This window comes from Equus caballus, chromosome 14, assembly GCF_041296265.1.
Source record: "Equus caballus isolate H_3958 breed thoroughbred chromosome 14, TB-T2T, whole genome shotgun sequence".
NCBI classification, from domain to species: domain Eukaryota; kingdom Metazoa; phylum Chordata; class Mammalia; order Perissodactyla; family Equidae; genus Equus; species Equus caballus.
This window is the reverse complement of record NC_091697.1, coordinates 57,439,403-57,455,029: the sequence shown is the minus strand read 5'-3', so window position 1 is coordinate 57,455,029 and position 15,627 is coordinate 57,439,403. Positions and strand designations below refer to the sequence as shown.

Sequence of the window (15,627 nt, the reverse complement as noted above, 5' to 3'; positions counted from 1 at the left end):
GTAAGGCATCACGACCCCAGGCAACTACGTCCCAGCGTGATGACGTGACAGCCTGGAGCGGGGCCCTAGAAACCGGAGTAACGAAGGGTAGGGGGTCTTGAGTCAAAGGGGCGCCCTGCCCAAACTTGGCCGCGGGGTAAGGATGTACTGTGTAAGGTGTGAAGAGGGTCGGAGGGAGCCCCTCCCTGCGTCCCGCACGGTGGGATACTAAACAACTAGTAACAGTGTTTTAAAACATTTTTAAAAGGAAGATCCAACTGTGTAATAGATTGATCTGGAAAAGGAAGTAACTGCTCTCCCGCTCCCAAAGGCGAAGATAACAGAAATGTTAACAGTGGCCGGATCTGGGTGGTGGAATTATAGGTAAATACTTTATCTTTTATCTTTCCCCATAATTGTTACTTCAACAGATATTTAGCACCTCTCCGTATTTCGGTATACAGCAGTGAACAAAACGCCCCCCTACCTTTGTGGAGTATAATAGGGAGACTATGGTGTAAAATATACACTATATACGATCGTAAAGGTATTATGCAGGGAAGCAGGCTAGGAAGTAGGGGTGCAAACAGCTTCCACATTTCCTACAAGCTTCTATTACTTTTTAAATTTTGGAACTTAGAACAAAAACCCCAGTATATGAAAATGCAACTTAGAAACTTCCAGGAAGTTCCCTTAGGGCCCTGGCACAATGCTTTGGTCTGTCTGTTCTGTGAATGTTTCCTTAATAAACACCTATGGGCTTCAAATCATAGAAGTTCCACTTGATTCACAGGAAAACCAGTGTGGCACGAAGCAAGACATTTATTGTACCCACAGCTTCACCACTCTGGTCTCCGTGATTCCCTTAGAAGATTGCCGCTATCCCCCAAGAGACAGCTGAGCTGCCTCTGAAGAGAGAAGGACCTGTGTTCTCCTGAATCTGGTTTCCCTTAACATTAATCTGGCCCTGGTGACAGCTCAGAAACACACAAACTGTGTTGTTAAGAAAACTAAGAGGTCATTCATCTGTTCATTTCCCTAAGCCCACCACAAGCCCAGATAGACTGAATGGTGCCCTTATTGTAAACCTTTAGGGAGGCCAGGATACAGTCTTCTCAAGTTCCCCCCGGAGCTTTCCCTGCTGTGTGTACAGAAACCACCACTCACTCAGTTTAATGAATAAGCCTCTCAGTTCTAGCTTCTGCTTGTTGGGAGAGTCAGACTTGAACAAGCCTTTTTCTGTAATAAACACACCTTCAATCCTCTCTTCTTTGTCCACTTTGTTCCTTTGTCCCTATAACAGATCGTTTCAATTCTCTTACTGGTGAGATATCATGAACTCAAGGCATTTTGCACAATATTCCGACATGCTGCACACAACAGGCAGATACTTAATATGTAAATGGAGAGGGAAATATTCCCTTACTCAGAGGGCCATTTTTACATTTCAAAATAGCGATTCTGTACCTGGCATCTATCCGACTGGATGTACCCCACAATTATGTGCCAAACTCTCTGAACAAATTCAACAAAGGTCACTTTGAAATAGTGCAGGTCCTTATGAACCTGATGAGGACAGTGTGACAAACAGGGGCCCAGGTGATCAATTACACAAAATGCTAAATCTTATACATGTTTGGAATTATCACTTCCAAACACCCATGAAAAGGAATTCTGCCTAAAAACATATCAATTGAATAGAAAAAATTTTCATATTTCTTGAAGCTGGATAATGTATAGAGTTTACTATTTTACTTCGTAAATGTTTGAGATTTCCACAGTCAAGTTACTTTTAAAAATATATGGCAGAATTCTAAAATGACCCGTGCTTTTGTATGATCCCCTGCCCTTCAGTGTGGGAGGGACCTGTGTATATGGAGATATAGTGACATCACTCCTGTGATTAGGTTATTTTACATGGCAGTTGACTTTAAGAATGGGAGATTCTCCTCCGTGGGCCTGACCTAATCAGGTGAGACTTTAAAAGGGTTGGGGCAGTACTAAGTTATGGAACTTTAATGTACAGCATGGTGACTAGATAATTAATGATACTCTGTTGTATATTTGAAAGTTGCTTAGAAAGTAGATCTAAAAAGTTATCACAAGGAAAAAAACTGTAGCTGTGGTGACAGAGGTTAACTAGACTTATTGTGGTGATCCTTTTGGAATATATACAAGTATTGAATCATGTTGTACACCTGAAACTAATGTCATGTCAATTATCTCAATAAAAAAATAAAAATGAAACTGTTTTTTAAAAAGGGTGTCAGGGCTCCTCCTGGAAGAGATTCGAAGTGTGAGAGGGATTTCACAGTGAGGGAATTTTTCTGTCCCAGCTTTGAAGATGGAGGGGACCACTCAGCAAAGAATACAGGGGGCCTCTATTTGCTGAGTGGCCCCTAGCTAATGGCCAGCAAGGAAATAGGGACCATTATTCTACAACCAAAAGGAACTGAATTCTGCCACAACCATGTGAGCCTGGAAGAGGACCCCAAGCGCCAGATGAGAACAGTCTGACAGACATCCTAATTTCAGCATCATTAAGAACTTTAACAGAGAGCCCAGCCACACCGTGCTCGGATTTCTGATCTGCAGACCTGTGAAATAAATAAATGAGCATTGTTTTATGCCACTAAATTCGTGGTAATTTGTTATGCAGCAGTAGAAAACAGCAAGGAGCCAAATAACAAGACCAGACAAATGCCCTGTTTTACACTTTTACTAATAAAGACAACAGAAGGATGAGGTTTCAATATTTTATTCAAGTTTTATTTTAAGTGATGTTAATTACAGCATTTGAAGGGGAGGATCTAATTCCACACAAAATGGAAGAGACTAAAATGTACCCATTAAACTACTAAAAAATAAACTGAGTGGCGAGAATACAACAGAAGTCCAATTTAGATTCGAGTGTTGTCCTCATGTGATTACAGTCACAGAGACTCTTCCCAGCTTGCAGCTGGAGCTCTTAGAAGCTATTTCATACTCTGGTGCAAAGGGCAAGGGCAAAAAAACCACAACATGAGAGGGAATTAGGTCCTGAATTATTGGCTTCATCACATCCACCTTCTCCACCCCAAAATGGCACAAAACAAACAGCCACCACGCCCTGCAGACTAAAAGAGGTGATGGACTGGGGTGGAAACAGGTCATGAAGATCTGTCTAAAAAAGTCCCTTTCAGATGAGTTTGTACACACCATCAAACCATAAGCCTCTCGCAATTAGGGTAGGAAACCAAGGTTCAATTCTCAGGAAGTCACAATTTCATTCATTTACTCAATAAGAATTTACAAAGTGCCTACAAATTATCAGCTTCCACTTGCAGCCATTTCTAGATAAAAAAGAAACCTGACATCTCTAGAGGGGCCGCCAAGTTCCCCCCAAGTCTACAGCTGGAAGGACCTTTTTTGGAATTGGGTTTCTTCTGTACCTCTGAAAGGGTAACACTTTAAAGCTGAATCATCTTTAACCTGGAAGTCTAACATGATATTTAGCAATACTTGCATCCCAGACATACAACATTAAAAGGTACACTAAACTCTGAAGGTAGCTACACTGCAAAATAGTTTAAAATTAAACGATTGTACAGTATTCATTTATGCTTGAAATTCCAGTCCTAGACCAAGCTTGTGGCCACCAGCGTTGACATTCTTGCCATCCAGCAGAGCTGACAGCGTCAGTTTGATACCTGCAGGGGGAAAAATCGGGGAGAGGAAAGGGGGAGGGAAGGAGGAAAGAAAAGAGAAGACAGGTTAACACAGAGAGAGAGAAGAAAGATTCACACACACAGGAATGCTGGAGCACACTGGCAAAACCACACCAAATTCAGAACTCGTTCAGCTGAGGATGATGAGCAGGGGCAAAACCACACAGCCCTTCAAACCCCGTTACTTTACACCATATGACTAATGTACAGGCAGCCTAGAATGAGCTTATAAAACAATCATTACGACTCCACCGCCTACCCAAATCCACTTTACAGACTCCACTTTCCTCTTCCCTCTCATCATCCCCTGCTACAGTTAATCCCTCTACCATTGGCACCACACAGTAAGCTTCTTCAGCAATAGCCCCTTGAAAGGAACCCCCAACCATGAATTGGACTCTGAGGTCTTACATTCACAGCATGCACACAAATACACACAGGCACACAATTAACTGATATTTTCCCTACAAGAGCTTAATTACAGCATCATGTAATCTTAGATTTCCAGGTTTCAAAGGCCCAACTTGACCAGACTAACCCCAAAGTGGTATTATCTCCTGTAGCTCTAACACCCCATGGACTGGCTCGGCCAACTGCGCAGAGGAAACCTACACACCAGTTTTACAGATGGGATGATTTATGGGCTTGTTTTAAGAACCTGCTGGAAATAAGTATCAAGCACCATGTACTCACTGGAAAAAAAGGATAGAAGAAAATAACCAAAAATGTAATCTATGTTAGCCTTGGCCTTTTTTTTCCTGCTTACTACTTCTATTCTCCAAATGTTTTATCATGACTCTGTATGCCTTTGTAAACATTTAATTATAGAACTTTATTATACACTCATTTTTTTAATAATGTACTCTACAGGCATTTTATAAGCAATAACATAAAGCAACAAACCAGCACAATTTTTTTTTTTAAGACACAGAACAAATTTCACACACGACCAACACATACCTGGTTTTAGGGTCTGGGTGTATCCTAAACCTATCAGACTGGAGTTGTTCACCTTAGCCTAGTCAGGAAAAGATCAGACAGAGTGAAAATGTTAAGTACTTCCATGCTTCCATCTCCAAAATGAATCAAAGCTTTCTGATCAACCAGCTCTAAACTTCAGAATCAAATTCTCTTTCTTCATGACCACTTTGTTTATGGGACTCATTAAATTCAATATGAAATATATCAAATTTGGGAGTTAGGTCTCAGATAGGAAACCCCAAGAGTCAACATAATTTTCAATTAAAAGAAAGTTGTTTATATTTGATTCCTGAAGGTATGAATCTCCCATTCTATTTATACTGAGTAGGTCTGTATTTAAGTTCTAACAGATGAGGACACTTTCATTGAGGGCCAGAAAGAGAAAAGCCTTTTTTGTAGGGAAGATTTCTTCAACATCTATTTATTGGGATAAGGGAAAATGGAGGAAATGTCAGATGGGGTTTTGAGGGTCTTGGGGTTTTTTAAGGTAGAACATTGTTAGAATTTTCTCTTGATGAAAAAGAGAAGCAAAAATCATACTGACATGAAGAAGTTTCAGGGCTGACAAGCATGAATATGAAATATATATTGGAGCAAAAGAATGACCTAGCCAATCACTTAAATTTCAGCACTTATCAACGCTGATGAATAATTAAGTTCAATAAAGCACTGGAATCAATAACTTTGCCCTCACTCTTCTGCCTGAGTTGGAAAATCTGGGCCTCTCACTGACCCCTTTCTGGTGAAATAAGGAGGGGTCAGGAGCAGAGCAAGCTCAGGCCATGAGAACACTGAGTCTTAGCAAATGCTGGGGCTGCCCAGAAGCATGTTTCCTGCTGGAATGCTGTCTTCAGACCTGACAGCTCCCATAAGAAAGAGCAAAGCAGGGGAAGGAAGGCCCCCTGGCAGTCAGAACCCCGTCTAGCTGTTCATTTTTGCTCCTACCATCCAAATAACGAGATCCCTTTCCCTTTGTTTTTAAGTGCCTAACAGTAAGGGAGCCAAATTCAGTTCCCATTTCAGAAGACTTAAAATGGGCTGTCTGTCAATTACACAAACCATCCTGCAACAGGAGATTTCCTCATTCCACCCCAAAAGGGGTGCAGCTGACAGTGCCTCGTGGCAACAGACTTGGGCTCGACAGGATTTAATGCAAAAACCGTGCAGCAACGCAAGGGGCCATAAGCAATGCTACAGGGTCTGCAAGATAAGATGCCAACCGCCCAGTGCCAGGGCCTGGTTTCTTAATCTGCAATACAGGAGCTGGGCAAGAGAATGAAAGATGAGGGTGAAAATGAACACTTAAAACCTTAGGGCTCAAGGTAATTCGCTTTACAGTCTGCAGCATGGAACACGGACTGGTCCGGGGAAGAGGCCCCACAACGAGCTCCTCTCGGTCAAGTCCAGGCCCCAGGACTTACCAACTGTCTGCCCTCAGGGAAGTTCCTCAACCTCTCTAAGCTCCCAGTTCCTCATTTGTGAAAACAGGAATGGAATGATTAAAAAACAAAAAGGCACCTACCCCAAATGGGTTGTGTACAAATTAAATAGAGTACCCCACCAACAATGGGCTCCACACAGTGCCTGGCACCCATAGGAAGTACCGTTACTATTATTGTTTTACTCAATTCGAATTCTTTCCACAGTGAGAAAACATCTAGCCAAAGCAGGGAACTCCAGCAATCCAGAAGGATTCCACCAGTACCCACCGAGAAGCACGCGTCAGGGTCGATCTGATACTTGGCTGCTATTCCGAAGCGAGTGTTACTGTTTCCTGCTGTCCAGGCGAGATTAACAGCAGTCTCCAACTTCTTGTTCACCTTCTGATAAATGGAGCCGCCAAACTCTGTCCCATCGTTTCTGCGAACAAGCACAACAGAAATGCCAAGCCGCCCAGGAAAGCAGGAGGGAGCTGGGCAGAGCTGCCCCAGTCTTAAAAGAGGGCAGGGATGCTGTAAATGGACTGATCACAATACAGGTACCAAATTACGGGAAGCTTGACAGGAATGGAACAAACACCAGAGTCAAGAAGGTTCGGAGGAAGGGAAAGGTTATTTCAACCATCACTGGGAACACACAAAGGCAGCTCAGTCAACTACTCAGGCTGCAGGAAACGTGAAGTTTGCTTCCAAAATATTCTTCAAAATAGAAATAGCAACTACGGCATTGGGATTCTGGATTCTGAGTGATTTCTTTCTTCTGCTATTACTTTTATAAATGCTTCTATCATAAACATGGTAAGGGAGGGGAAGCAAATGAGACAAGAACACAGCCAGAAATGGCAAGAAAGGCTGGGCCACTCGTGTTCCTCAGACGCAGGTTATAGCCCTTAGCACCACCAGCTGCAGCCACTGCTGGGAGGACAGAGCCAGAGCTGACCTAGCCCCTTGGAGGAGCAGGAGTTACAGAAGAGCTTAAGCTATGATTCAGACTTGTCCACCTGTGCACACTGTTGGCCCATGTTGTAACATCTACGGTCGTGGTGGGATTTGAAAAGGAGCTACTTGATACATTACAAAATCCCTTCCTCTCTTCCAAACGCATCACATTAATTCTAGCCTCTGGAAATACCCCCTCCCCTTCCCTTCCATTTGGAACATAAAAAAACAATGTCAAAGTTGTGCCTCATCATCTTGGGTGTTTTCAGTGGAAATGGCATTGGAAACTGTTAAGGCAGAGCCCATGTGCTTCTAACACAAGAACAGATTGTTGCTATTTTATTGCAAACTGCTCTTCACCAATACACTCTCCCTAAAAGAGACACTCATTATAAATACATTCTAAATTCTTAAGTTTTCCCCTGAATTCAGCGAGACAGACATTGTGCTTCCAGAAAGTATAGGGAGAGCCCAGGTAGCACCCGATTCACAGGGAATCCTGACTTCTTCAGAAAGTTTGAACATGCCACAAAAAGCAGCTTGTCAAAAATAATCGATTTTTGAGTGACTTTGGTATAATGGGGAGATGGTAAAATGTGGAAATTTTCAGGCTTAAATGTGTTTTTTAAAAAATGTCAGGGGCTGGCCCCGTGGCCGAGTGGTTAAGTTCGCATGCTCCGCTGCAGGCGGCCCAGTGTTTCGTTGGTTCAAATCCTGGGCACGGACATGGCACTGCTCATCAAACCATGCTGAGGCAGCGTCCCACATGCCACAACTAGAAGGACCCACAACGAAGAATATACAACTATGTACTGGGGGGCTTTGGGGAGAAAAAGGAAAAAAAATAAAATCTTAAAAAAAAAGTCAGATTTTTCAATATATTCTAAAATCAGCAACAGTGCCTTCCTGTATGTACTGAGCTCTCAAAACCATAAACAGAGGGAATTCATTGTTCAAATCCATCTACAGGAAGTACGAAGAACGTGTGTTCCACATCTGGGCCTCTGCAAGCACCAGGGCAGCCCAGATTAGTTGTGTCAGCTGTTTCCACGCCAGTTCCAAAATAAACCGTGCCAATTTATTAAAAATCCTGAAGCTCAGGTATGTGGGGAAAACAGCTAACCCCGCCACTGTTCTTCCTAAGAATTGGTGCCAATTCCCAATTCCTAACGAAGGAGGCACCTTCCATTGCAGTCAAAACTCTAAGTTAAAAAAACACTTCAATTCAGAAAATTGATAAACAATAATGTACACCCAAAATTATACAATGTTATAAACCATTATAATCCCAATAAAAGTACTTGGGGGGGGATATTTTTTCCTATGACTTTTCTGTGTGTATGTTACCTTTTTTTGAATTTTCATTCACTTTTTGGTGTACCTTTCTATGAATTCTAACACATGTATAGATGCATGTGACCACCACAGTCAGGATACAGAACAGTTCCATCACCCCCCAACTCCCACGTGCCACCGCTCTGTAGTCACACCCTCACCGCCCGCCAGGGATCACGAGACTGTCCGCCTCTATGCTTCTCCTTTGACTTTTTAGTTTTAAAAGACTCAAAATGTATTCATTATATTAATTTATTATACTTATATTAATCTATTAATTATAAAAATTCTTCAAAAATTTTTATTAATGGAAATATTAGTTTAGACACTAATACCATTTACTTGTCTTTATGAAGCCACTTCTTTACTGACCTCTAGTGGAAAGAAAGAGATTTGGTAAAGTTGTACCCCACTTACACCACAGGTTAGTTCCTCAAGTCTACAGGGATTTTCTGGATGAAATGTTTGTTTCCTTTATCCTAAAATCAGCACTCTACTTCAACTCTCGTTTGATTACAAGGAGCTCTCTCTAACCTAACCTGTAATTTTCCCTTCCTTTCACTATACTGTCCAGTAGTTAATAAACTTTCAAATGCTCACCCATGCAGAGAAGACACTGTATTTAACTGAGATAACCCTCTCATCATTTGTCTCCCATGTCTACATTTCATTAAGCACAGCAAGCTGACCCTCGGGCATCATACAGAGAGAGGGAGCTGCCATCCCCCTGCCCCCCATCTTGTTAACTCAAACTGAAAGGACCTCCAGCGTCCACAAAGCTGCAGGGCAGGACACTCCTCTGGGCCGAGAGCACATCCTTGCTGCAACTGATCAGTCAGTCTGTGTGTACCAGTGACAACATTTACTGCTCACAGAGGAGAAAGAACTTAAGTCACTTCGGTTCTTGGGAAATAGAAAAATACTAGCAAGCCCATCTGGCTCACCTGCTTCCAACAAATTCACTTCACACTGATTAAAACCTGAGCTTAGAAAAAAATTACGCAAAACAATCCCCCTCCTGCACACACTCACACACCCACACTCCCCTGCACTTACACATTAGTGTGAAGCTGGAATTCATCAGTCTTGTAGCCAACCGCAAAGTTGCTCTGGGTCACTCGAGACTTCGCGGTCTCAAAATTCATCTGGTAGCCAGCCAGCCAACCCTCATAACCCAGCACCAGGGCGCCCCGGATTGAAGGCCCTGCGATGTCGAAGTCCACGTCGCAGCCCAGGTTGATGTGCTCTCGTTTGTACCCTGTCTTGATCTTAGCATTTTTTTTCCTGAAGGAAAAGAAATTGTATTACATTCAGAAGCTAATTCACCTTGTGACAACCATGCCAAGAAATGCAAATTGAAAAGAAATAATAATCCCAGCTTAAGTAGTGGGGTAGGAGGGGAAAGTCAGGGTCCCAGATCTCCCTTAATCAGCTGCTGTCCCACAATGCGCAGAACGCAACCTCTCTTCAGCCAGAATCCAGTCTGCAGACATGCCACAAGGATGAAGTGTGAACACAAGCAGGAAAAGCTTGAAAAGCACTAAGCAATTTTCTTTGACTATCCTCTCCCTATGCTTAACATAGTGGCGTACACAGGCTTTATTACCTAGAGCGCCACTATGTCATTAGGAAACAGATGCATCTTCGCTATTTTCTAAGCCTGTGGAAAAGATCTATCTGTCATGCAGGGAGCTATCTAAGTAGCAGCTTTCAAGGAGATGGTTGTCTTCTTATTTTGTGGCTCACTTAGTAAAAATAAAGAATCAAATACTAGATCCCTTCTAAGTAAATACAACAGACAGCTTTTAATTCAGTATTCAAGAGATCCCAATGAGTATACATTTCAGAGAACTAGGTACTGATGTGGAACCAGGAGCCCCACAGTCTTGGAGGCCAGGAAGCCCTGCTTGACCAGACAACACCCCGGGTCTAGTCTGCTGATCCCAGATTTACATATCTGACCACATCAGTACCTCCCTCACCTATTACTCAAGACCCAACATTATTAGGGAGGGTAGGTGAGTCATGTCACCTGCAAATATATTATCACCATGCCATTTACCAAAACTCAACACTGGAGACGAGATCACATCTATCAAATAAAATTCAGACTATTTTCACCTGACCGTTTCTGTCATTCAGCTTACAAGACGGACATCTCCCACAACGAGCTGCATTTTCAGCAGAGACAACAGGAGAAACTGGATCTGCTCAGAGGCCCAAGGACGGCACAGCCCTGTCCACCCCAGCTTCATCCCCAGCACCTAGATTGTGAGCCTAAATACCATTCCCTCCTAAAAGTGCTCCTGGGAGAAACAGTAGGTTCCAGGTTCGGGGCAGGAAATGTGCAAGGGGAGCTGGAAGCTGTATCAAAGATTACTGGGATTGGAGCAAAAGGACTCGAGATCTAACCTGAAGAGGCTCCCCAGGGCTTCAAACATGAGACAATGTATCATTAAGAGTAACATCAGCAATAAACAGAAACATATCAGATACATTTCAATCTATGAACTCACAATGATATTCAAAACACACACACAGTAATCATCTTTAGAGACTAGAGAACCAATTTGTTACTTTGAAAACAGTAAATTAAAAAGGAATCAAACATTTATTCCACCTTTCCTAGACTAACTATATCTCAAGGTAACCAAACAGTTGATGAAAAGCTTCCCTTATTGAAATGTTCCAGCCGAAATGAAGGAAGGATAAAAGTGGAATTATCACCAATGTGTAACCCTAACGAGTGGATCGTGAATGGCACTAATGTACAAAGAGAACACGAGGCCTTCTGAGTGCATCCCAATGGAAGCATACCGCACCTCTTATATTTTAGCACACCCTCCCACCCCCCACAGTGGATTCTAAATGTGAGGAAGCCTCCAGACTTACCAATTCATAGGAAATATGGGAGGCGGGGACAAGTTAAATGACACCACAGGGACGCAAACCGCAAAATTTACTCTGTATGTAATTCTACAGGACAAATTATCTCATTTCAACAAATAAATTGCAAGGGGAAAAAAACAGAGATGAAGAATCTAAAAATTAAGAGATTTAGGAGGCATATGAACAAATTTTTGCAATTCTGCATGGACAATTTTTTATTCTGTAAAAAAAATTCATGAAATCATGTAAATTTGAAAAGGCTAGAGATTTGACAATATGAAGGAATTATGATTAAGTTTTTACAATGTAATTATATTGTGGTTATGCTTTTTATTTATTTATTTATTTTGATGAGGAAGATTGGCCCTGAGCTAATGGCTGTTGCCAATCTTCCTCTTTTTGCTTGAGGAAAATTGTCACTGAGCTAACATCTGTGCCCATCTCCCTCTATTTTGCATATGGGACGCCACCACAGCATGGCTTAATGAGCAGTGCGTAGGACTGTGCTTGGGATGCAAACTCATGAACCCCGGGCTGCTGAAGCAGAGCATGCAAACTTAACCACTATGCCACCAGGCAGGCCCCGGGTTATGCTTTTTCAAAAGGGAACCTTATTTAAAGATACATATTAAAATATTTACAGATGAAATTATATGCTATCAGTTATTTACTTCAAAATAATCTGAGGGTGGGAGGGATTGATTATGGATGTATAAATAAAACCTGATTGGCCATGGGTTGATAATTATTAAAGCTGGGTGAGGGGAACATGCTGAGGGTTTAATACACCTTTCTGTATTCTTTTGTATGTTTGAAATTTTCATAATAAAGAACTAAAGGGTAAACACTCCAAGTTCTCAGTGAGACAAGAATTTCAAGAATTTCAGAGGTCATAGTCCAAAACAAAGCAAACACCCTTTCCAAGTGACAATGAAACTTGCAACTTTCGTTCAAGTTGCTTCTGTGCATTTTCACAAGCTGTGAAGGAAGGAGCAACCACCAAACAAATTCTCTCCCAGTAAGAAAAACTCAAAATAAACCCATTTTGGTCTCCGTGCTCTTTGGGAGAAGCCTGGCTTTTGGCCAAGTATCCAATTGGCACCAAGCTGGGTGGGGTGATGAAGGAAAAGACAGCTGCTCAGGGCTACATTTAGAAAGAGAAGGAGACCAAGAAATGTAAAAACTGGGCATCTCCTAACCACTACCTAAAAAGCTGCTGCTGACCACAACATGGGATGCCTGCGGCGGCCTCCAGCCAGTGGTGTGCAGCAGCCGCACTGGGCAGTTTACCTCCACACGCCGTCTCACTGCATCCTGGCCAGGAGCACAAGGTCCCCAGGGAAAGGGCAGTGCTGGGGCAGTGACTCAGGCTTTCCTCCAGGTTTATTCTCTAACGCAGCATTCTATGCCTTTGGAGCTTTTCTGCTTTCAGATATTATTGGGATTTCTTTTTTTTTTTAAAGATTGGCACCTGAGCTAACAACTGTTGCCAATCTTCTTTTTTTTTTTTTCTTTCTGCTTTTCTCCCCAAATCCCCCCAGTATATAGTTGCATATTTTAGCTGTGGGTCCTTCTAGTTGTAGTATGTGGGATGCCACCTCAGTGTGGCCTGATGAGCGATGCCATGTCCACGCCAAGAATCCGAACCAGAGAAACCCTGGGCTGCCGCAGCAGAGTGCACAAACTTAACCACTCAGCCACAGGACCAGCCCCCAATATTGTGATCCTTTAAAAGCTATTTAAACAGTGGTGCGAGTTTGACAAGCACATGAAAAGAGGCATGATCTGATTGGTGGTGAACAAACTGGCTTTATCTGTGGTAGGTGCTCAGTGTGGGTGCTGGTCCCTAGATGAGGTCTGCAGCCTCGCTCCTTATGGAAGCCTGGATGCTTTCCCAGGCTATATCCCTCAGCCACTTTGAAAAGCCAGCTTTCATCTCCAATCTCCTGTCAAGTCACCAAATACCCAGTAGCAATGTGTACACCCTGCACCCACAATCTTGGTTTCTAAACACTATTCTTTTTGTTTGCTTAGAGAGGAAGACTGGCTCTGAGCGAACATCTGTGCGAATCTTCCTCTATTTTGTATGTGGGACGCCAGCACAGCATGGCTTGATGAGTGGTGTGTAGGTCCATGCCCAGGATCCAAACTGGTGAACCCCAGGCCACCAAAGAGGAGTGCACAAACTTAACCACTATGCAACCAGGTCGGCCCCTAAACACCACTCTTCAAGGAAAACAACCAAGGCTCCTTAGAGAAATGGCTGACAGCAGGGCTAGGCAAGCGTAAGTAGAAGAGGAACCTGGTACATCTTCTGAAGAATTGCTCAAAAAAATGAGAAGGGTTTGTCAAAAACATACAGGATGTCAACTTGAAGGCACTCCCAATGGCCCTATGTGGGGACAACATGAGTAACAAAATAAACTATAGTAATGGATTATAACCCATAGAATAAATGTCCTTGAATCCATACTGATATAAATGATTAAAGAAATAAATGGAGAAGAAAGAGTCCTTCCTTACAGTAGAATCTCAATTAATAAATGTAGAAGGAATTATGGGAATAGAAAATCACCATTTGCCAAACATAATTGTTGTAGGCAAGAATCACCAATGGATGCTAATATTTGCAAGTCAAAGTATAAGAAATAGAATATTTGCACAGTCTCAAAGTATCTCCCCACAAGATACTTATTACTTACAAAGAGTAAAATAGTAACTTTAGAGAGAAACAGGCAAACACCACTTTAATCAAGTGATCAAAGTTTACATCACCAATCACGAGGCATGTTGACGTACACCTCCTGATATCATGTACCAAGACACACACAATACAACCTCACTTTTCTCATTGCCAAAATGCACAACCTGAGGGCCAGCCCCAGTGACCTAGTGGTTAAGCTTGGCATGCTCTACTTCAGCAGCCCAGGTTCAGTTCCTGGGTGTAAACCTACATGGCTCTCTTAGTGGCCATGCTGTGCTGGCAGTCCACATACTAAAACATAGAAGAAGATTGGCACGGATGTTAGCTCAGGGCAAATCTTCCTCGGGGGGAAAAAAAAGCATAACCTGAGTTTAACCATGAGGAAATAACAGACAAATCCAAATTGAAGGATTCTACAAAATAATTGGCCAATTTTCTTTCTTTCTTTTTTTTTTTTTTTTTGGCTGAGGAAGATTTGGCCTAACATCTATTACGAATTTTCTCTTCTTTTGCTTGAGGAAGATTAGCCCTGAACTAACATCTGTGCCAATCTTCCTCTATTTCATATGTGGGACACCACCACAGCATGTCTTGATGAGTGGTGTGTAGGTCCACACCTGCAATCCAAACCCACAAACCCCAGGCTGCTAAAGTAGAGTGTGTGAACTTAACCACTACACCACTGGGCCGGCCCCGGCCAATCCTCTTTACAAGTGTCATGGTCATGAAAGACAAAGAAACACTATGTCCCAGATTAGAGGAGACAAATGAGACATGACAACTAAATGCAATGTAGTATCCTGAACTGGATCATGGACCAGAAAGAAGATATCCATAGGACAAGAGATTCGTTAACAGTATGCTATCAACATAAATTTCTTGGTTCTGTTAATTATAGTCATGTAAGATGTTAACATTAGCAGCAGCTAGGTGAAGGACACAAGGGAACTCTACATACTATTTGTGCAATATTTTTGTATAAGTATAAAATTATTTCAAAATAAAAAGTTAAATTAAAAGAAAGAAAAACACCTTCCTCTTATGTATATTAACTCAGAACCTGAAGACTTCTCTGTAAACCTCCCAAAGGTAATCAGAAATTCCTTAGGAATTCCAAAGTCTGCCATCTCAGGGCAGCAGGCAAAGTCCTGGGCAGCAAATTCAAGCCTGTGGGCACATCCTTCAGCCCCTGGTCCTATCAGAGGGTCTCTCTGGATAACTCCTCCCATCACAGCAGGGTGGCTGGGGGGAGGTGGACAAGCAGGAAGGCAATGCTCCTGCAGGAGAAACCACAGCAGAGATGAGAACAAGAGTAAATTCAGCTCCTGGCCAATGGTCTTCAGATGATCCATAACCAAGTTATCAGAAGACTACAACCTCCAGAGGCAGGAGCCCTGTCTGCTCAGCCCCTCGTGGTCCCCCTGCACCCAGCACAGGGTCTGAACTCAGTAGATCCTCCCTCTAATAAACATCTGTCAGAAGGGAAACAAGGAAGGAGAAAGAGAGGAAAATAAAATGGAATGGCCAAAAATGAAATTCATGAGGCCACTGAACTGTACACTTAAAGATGGTTGAGAGGGTAAATTTTATGACTATTTTATCACAATTTTAAAAACTAAAAAATGAAATTCAGTATTTGAGCCCATCATCAGTG

The 15,627-nt window shown here is 42.5% G+C and overlaps 1 protein-coding gene and 1 long non-coding RNA gene across 6 annotated transcripts in view; one reads left to right on the top strand and one right to left on the bottom strand.

The window, feature by feature from the left end:
- Nucleotides 1-28: 28 nt before the first annotated feature.
- On the top strand, nt 29-8,372 carry LOC138917487 (uncharacterized). Its single transcript, XR_011425590.1, has 3 exons — nt 29-136; nt 248-363; nt 6,314-8,372. It is a non-coding gene; the product is annotated as an uncharacterized lncRNA (long non-coding RNA).
- The window catches only part of VDAC1 (voltage dependent anion channel 1), a 101,787-nt gene continuing 88,881 nt past the window's right edge, over nt 2,722-15,627 (bottom strand). For all 5 annotated transcript variants that reach the window (XM_070234338.1, XM_070234339.1, XM_005599430.4 and 2 more), the window contains 4 exons: nt 9,437-9,664; nt 6,377-6,527; nt 4,647-4,704; nt 2,722-3,668 (listed from right to left, as the gene is read on the bottom strand). In XM_070234338.1, coding sequence (XP_070090439.1) covers nt 3,577-3,668; nt 4,647-4,704; nt 6,377-6,527; nt 9,437-9,664 — 529 coding nt within the window. In that variant the 3' untranslated portion in view covers nt 2,722-3,576. The remainder of the gene's footprint in view (nt 3,669-4,646; nt 4,705-6,376; nt 6,528-9,436; nt 9,665-15,627) is intronic.